The following is a 5026-nucleotide window of genomic DNA, read 5'->3' on the forward strand; positions in this document are numbered from 1 at the left end:
AGTATGAAATGCTTCTTTTAAATGCTGCAAATGTTACCTTAATTAGATGTCCAGTACTTAATCCTGCTTCTCTTCTACCTACTACAAACGATGGGGAACCACATGATTGCTTATCCATAACTGCTGAGTTATCTGCCCCTAGACCTGATCTGCAGGATATTCCCCTGCAAAATCCAAAGTTGATTTATTTTGTGGATGGTTCCTGTTTAAGGAATTCAAAAGGCCAGCTAGTGGCGGGATATGCTGTTTGTGATCAGCAGAGTATTATAAAGGCTTTTTCCCTTCCCTCAGTGAAATCAGCCCAAGTTGCTGAACTATTCACCCTTACTAGAGCTTGCTGCTTGGCACCCAGCATGTCCGTCACTATTTATACAATTCTAAATACGCTTTTAAAGTAGTACATAATTATGAACAATTGCGGAAATATAGGAGTTTTCTCACCTCTACTGGAGTGCCTATCAGTCACGGCCCATATGTCAGTGCTCTTTTGTCTGCTCTTCAGTAGCCTTCTGCCATAGCTGTAGTTAAATGTCCTGCCCATCAGAAACCCCACGACGACGTTACTCGAGGAAATGCCCTGGTGGATGCTGCTGCCAGGCAGGCGGCCCTTGAATACTCATCATTGGAACTGACAAATATTTTTCAAGCAGTCTACTTGTTTCACAAATATTAACTAAGAAACTGTTGCCATAATCTATATATTGTACACTTATCTGTTCATCAGATAGTTTCTCTTTTACTACAGCTCGATACCATAAGCCATCTTCTGAAAAAACTGCACAAATTAAGTCTCCTACTTGTACCTGTTGTTGACCGAGACCCTCTGTTCCTGTTTGATCGTTTAATCCTTCTGAAATATTGTAAAGTTGAGGCTCATCACTTGCTAATTGAATATAAAAATCGGAAGGGTTATTTACATGAGAAATGTATACTGAAGTTTTCAGACCAGGCACTAAGTTCCTTGGAGGTAAGTCACATATGCTTTTAAGTGGAAAAAGTATACTATTTTCTCCTTGATTTCTAGTTTTAACAGCATCAGGTTTAACAGTATCAGATTTTATCTCTTTCTTTATAAAGGTTAAAGGTTTATTTTCACCTACTTCTTTACTGACTAAGGAAGTACTTGCTGATAGAAAAACATTGTTACTGTTAAATCTTTCCACAGATCCTAGAAACTTGGTTGACAACTCTCTTTCTCCAGCAGGTTGGAAGTGTTTTACATCCTTACATGCAAAACTGGTCTTGGTATTGCATTCTTCTCCTTGGATTTCAAATCTCCAAGTTTTAGTCTCAGACTCTCTCATGTATGTTGCTGATGACTTCAGGTTTTCATTCCTCTCTTCTTTGGCATTAATGTTTTTAGAGTGTAGAGTTTCATTTTCTACATATTTGTTAGAGTCTGTATTTCTTGGTAAACTTAAATCCTCTTTCATTTTTGGATTAATTTGAATATTACCATCATACATTTCAACTATCCGTTTTCCATCAGATTCTTTTGCTACCACTATCATCTTTAAAGGCTTATCCAAGACAGTGGTTTCAAACCATGTGGTAGCTTCTTTCGGTACATTAGAGATATCAGATAGTGAACATTTTATGGCTTGCATTGGCAAAAGCAAGATATCATATGCATCATTGGGTTAGGAATCAAGTCTTCTTTCTTTACCACCTGTGTATTCCCAAAATCTACAAAGAAGACTTCTTTATTAGGTTTGGTTTTCAAAACTGCTCCTCTGTACCAGTGATTGTCAGTATACCTTGCAAGATATAGGTTTCCAGGGTTTTGTGATATTTTTAAACTGTGCAGTACTTTTCCTAGTAGACCAATGTTATCTGTGAGCTGTTCTAGGACATTTGCACTTCTGGCAAGTTGGTAGTAAAATTTCCATGGATTATCAACATGTGTTACATAAATCTCTTCTTCACTTCCAATTTTGATGTCATGTGGAGAATAATAGTAAGAGTGTAGCTGAACGGAGGATGCCAGAGGTTTTTGAGGTGGTACAGGTCTGGCCAATCCTTTCTCTGTTAAAAAATGGCACACGCTCTGAAAAGGCGTAATTAAGTCCACAACATTAAACAGCTCTTTATTGTTTATGGCAACTAGAGCAAATATTGTACACTTCAGTTCCAAATGATCTGCTCTGTGATCAACAAACTCCTGAAAAGCTAGGATTGCTTCTTCATCCCAAACAAAAGGATCCTGACCATTTGGTTGGATTACATTGTAAAGGCTGCATCTGAAAGCCTGAGCCTTTAATTTCAGAAAGTTTGCATTAATGGAGCAGAGATTCTCTACAGAAACCAGCTCCTTGTTCCCATAGTCAACATTGATTACTTCTACCTGTTCTGTAGAACACTCTCCACTAATAATCAAAGCTCTGTACCATTTCTCATCCTCTGAATACTTAGCTAAACACACTCGACTTGCCCAATGATGTGGCTGTGCTGACATCTTGCAATAATTCTGCATTTCAGCCATTAATGACTTAAGTTCTTGATTATTTCTACTCAACTGACACCAAAAGTAGCCAGGACTTTCAGCATACGATATTACCACCTGAACTGTATTACCAACTTCCAGCTGACCTTCATAAGGAGATCCTGTTTTTATTTCCAAGTTGTATTGTATTAGAGAGGAGGGCAGATTTAGGTTTCCCTTAATTTTTTTTTCATCAGGAGCTGAGTAACTTGATAAATGGCAACTTTCTGCAGTAGGCTGGTCTTTGACTGTCAAAGGCATAGAGGGATTCAGCGCTATATTGTCTCTTACTGTTTTGGTTTGCACTCCACTATTCCTGGCTGTTGAACTCACTAGCTCCCCCTTGCCAGCATGTTCTTTGGGATCCTGCCTCAGAGACTGAGCAGATAACTTCTGAAGAGTCTCTGGAATATCAGCCCCTTGGAATTTTGCATAGCCTCCTTGGGACAAAATTTTGCTTATATTTTTCTCCCCTGTTTGAGACTGATCAAGAACTTCAATCACATGCTTGTCACCCTGTGTATCCAACACCCGGATCACCAGCTCTTTGCTCTGCACTGTCCTTTTAAAGTGAGCCACAGCCTCTTTACTCCACGTCTTTCCCAGGGGACAGACATCTGCTAAACAGCACTTCAGAGCTACAGCAGGCAGCTCCCTGAACTGAGGTAGCAGCTCCTTCACCTCATCCCAGTTCAAGATCTCCTTGTTGCCTCTATCCACCAGGTGCACTTCCACCCCGAGCCCCAGCACACTGCCTAATATCCGGCTGTTATCACCATTCTCCTTCAGCTGCAACCAGAACTCGGATGGGTCTCTGACGAAGGACACCCGTGCATGGAAGAAAACTCCCACCTTCACCCGCACGCCCGGCAGATGGGCAGCAGCCGGGTCCCTCGGAGCCGCAGTTTCAGGGAGTGTGTCCGGCGGCAGCCCCGGCTCCTTAGGAGGGGCGGCATCCTCCTCTTCCGGTCGCTCCTGCACTCCCTGGCTGCCCTGCAGGAGGCTGTGGGCCAGACAGTGGGTCTGCACCCCATAGAGGCAGTTCAGGTTAAGGCCATTCTCCCCATACAGGTTCACATAGTAGAGGTGCTCAAAGGGATTGTAGGCTTTGATGCGGGCGCTCACCGCCTTGCCCAGCAGCAGCGCCTTGAGCCCGCTGAGCTGGGAGCGGGACCAGCTGCATCCCCCCTCTGAGATGCCCTGCAGTGCGAACGGGTAGGTCACTACCGGCATGTGGAAACACTCCAAGGGCAGGTGGCAGAGGCTAGCCCCGGTGACCAATTCCTTCCTGCCGTAATCCACGCAGATCACATGGGCCACCAGCCGACTCTGCTCCTCGGGGAAGATCTCCAGCAACAGCGCGCGGTACCAGCGCCTATCTATGCCGCGTGCAGCGCAAGAGGAGACCGGTTTGGGGAGCGGATTCTGCTCCTGCCTGGCCGCCATCTCGTAGATCTGGTGCAAGGAGTCCGAGAGGCGCTGGATCTCCTGGGAAAGGCTCTGCAGCTGGCAATAGACGCGGTGCAGGTCGGAGATCTGGGTCACCAGCACCGGCACAGTCACCCCCAGCTGCAGCTGTGGGTAGAAGAAATCCAGGGTGGCTGGGCCGGATTGGGGAGTGGTAGCAACAGGGTATTGCTGAGCCGAAGTAGGGCCGGGGAGCTCCAGCTTGGGCTGGCGGGACGGTGCCAGGCAGCGCTTGAGCAGGGTTTGGAAACAGCTGGGAGTGACCTGCTTGGCCAGGTCCAGGTGGTGAATCTGGGCCAGCAGCCAAGGCAGCTCGAGCAGGACCAGGCGCTGCGGCATCAGCACCTCTTGGACCAGCCCCGACACCTCCTTGGTGTTCAGGTAGTTCAGGAACTCCAGGGCACCCGCCGACCAGCTGGTGGCTGGCTGCTCCCCGGCTCCCGGCGGCACCAGGACGGCCAGCAGGCAGCCCAGCACCTGAGAGGACAGGTGGAAGAATTCGTCCTTGCCCGAGGCCAAGTAGTAGGCGTCGGCCGCCACCGTGTGACCCTCATCCAGCAGGAAGACTCGGCAGTGCTGGCCTTGGCAGTTCACGACCTGGCAGCGGTGCCAACGGTCCCCTAGTTCCACCAGACACAGGTCCCCTGGGTACAGTCCGGCCCCCGCCGCCAGCCAGACGGCTCCCGGGGCGCCGACCAGGCGTGGCCCAGCCCTAGCCTGGATGTCCTGGTACAGCCGGGCATACTCCTCCCAGCGCTCGCCCAGCAGGCCCCACAGCCGCACCAGCGGCAATTCCGGGTGAACGTCCACGAAGGAGACCCTCAGGCTGATGGTGGTGCCGGGGCTGGAGATCCCCTGCATGGAGCACATCCTGCAGCGCTGCCGCCCTGGGACAGGAGCTAACAGCTGGGTATAGAGGCACAAGACCATCACGCACGAAGCCACCCCACTACGCCTATAGCACTGCACGGTCCTAGGCTGGTCTTCCTCAAGTGATCCTTCCCGCCGCCGCTGGATGGTCGGTGCGCTTGGCTGAAAGGAAAGTCCATTAAACGAAGGAGGTTTGTGTTAGGAGGG

The 5026-nt window shown here is 48.3% G+C and overlaps 1 protein-coding gene across 1 annotated transcript; it reads right to left on the reverse strand.

The window, feature by feature from the left end:
• Window positions 1-560: 560 nt before the first annotated feature.
• LOC127041848 (tudor domain-containing protein 6-like) lies at window positions 561-4819 on the reverse strand. Its single transcript, XM_050935643.1, is given in 2 exon segments — window positions 561-1642; window positions 1645-4819. Coding segments are annotated over 2 exon segments (4257 nt in total).
• Between the last annotated feature and the right edge of the window lie 207 nt (window positions 4820-5026).

The sequence above is a fragment of the Gopherus flavomarginatus genome, assembly GCF_025201925.1.
Source record: "Gopherus flavomarginatus isolate rGopFla2 chromosome 13 unlocalized genomic scaffold, rGopFla2.mat.asm SUPER_13_unloc_5, whole genome shotgun sequence".
NCBI lineage: Eukaryota > Metazoa > Chordata > Testudines > Testudinidae > Gopherus > Gopherus flavomarginatus.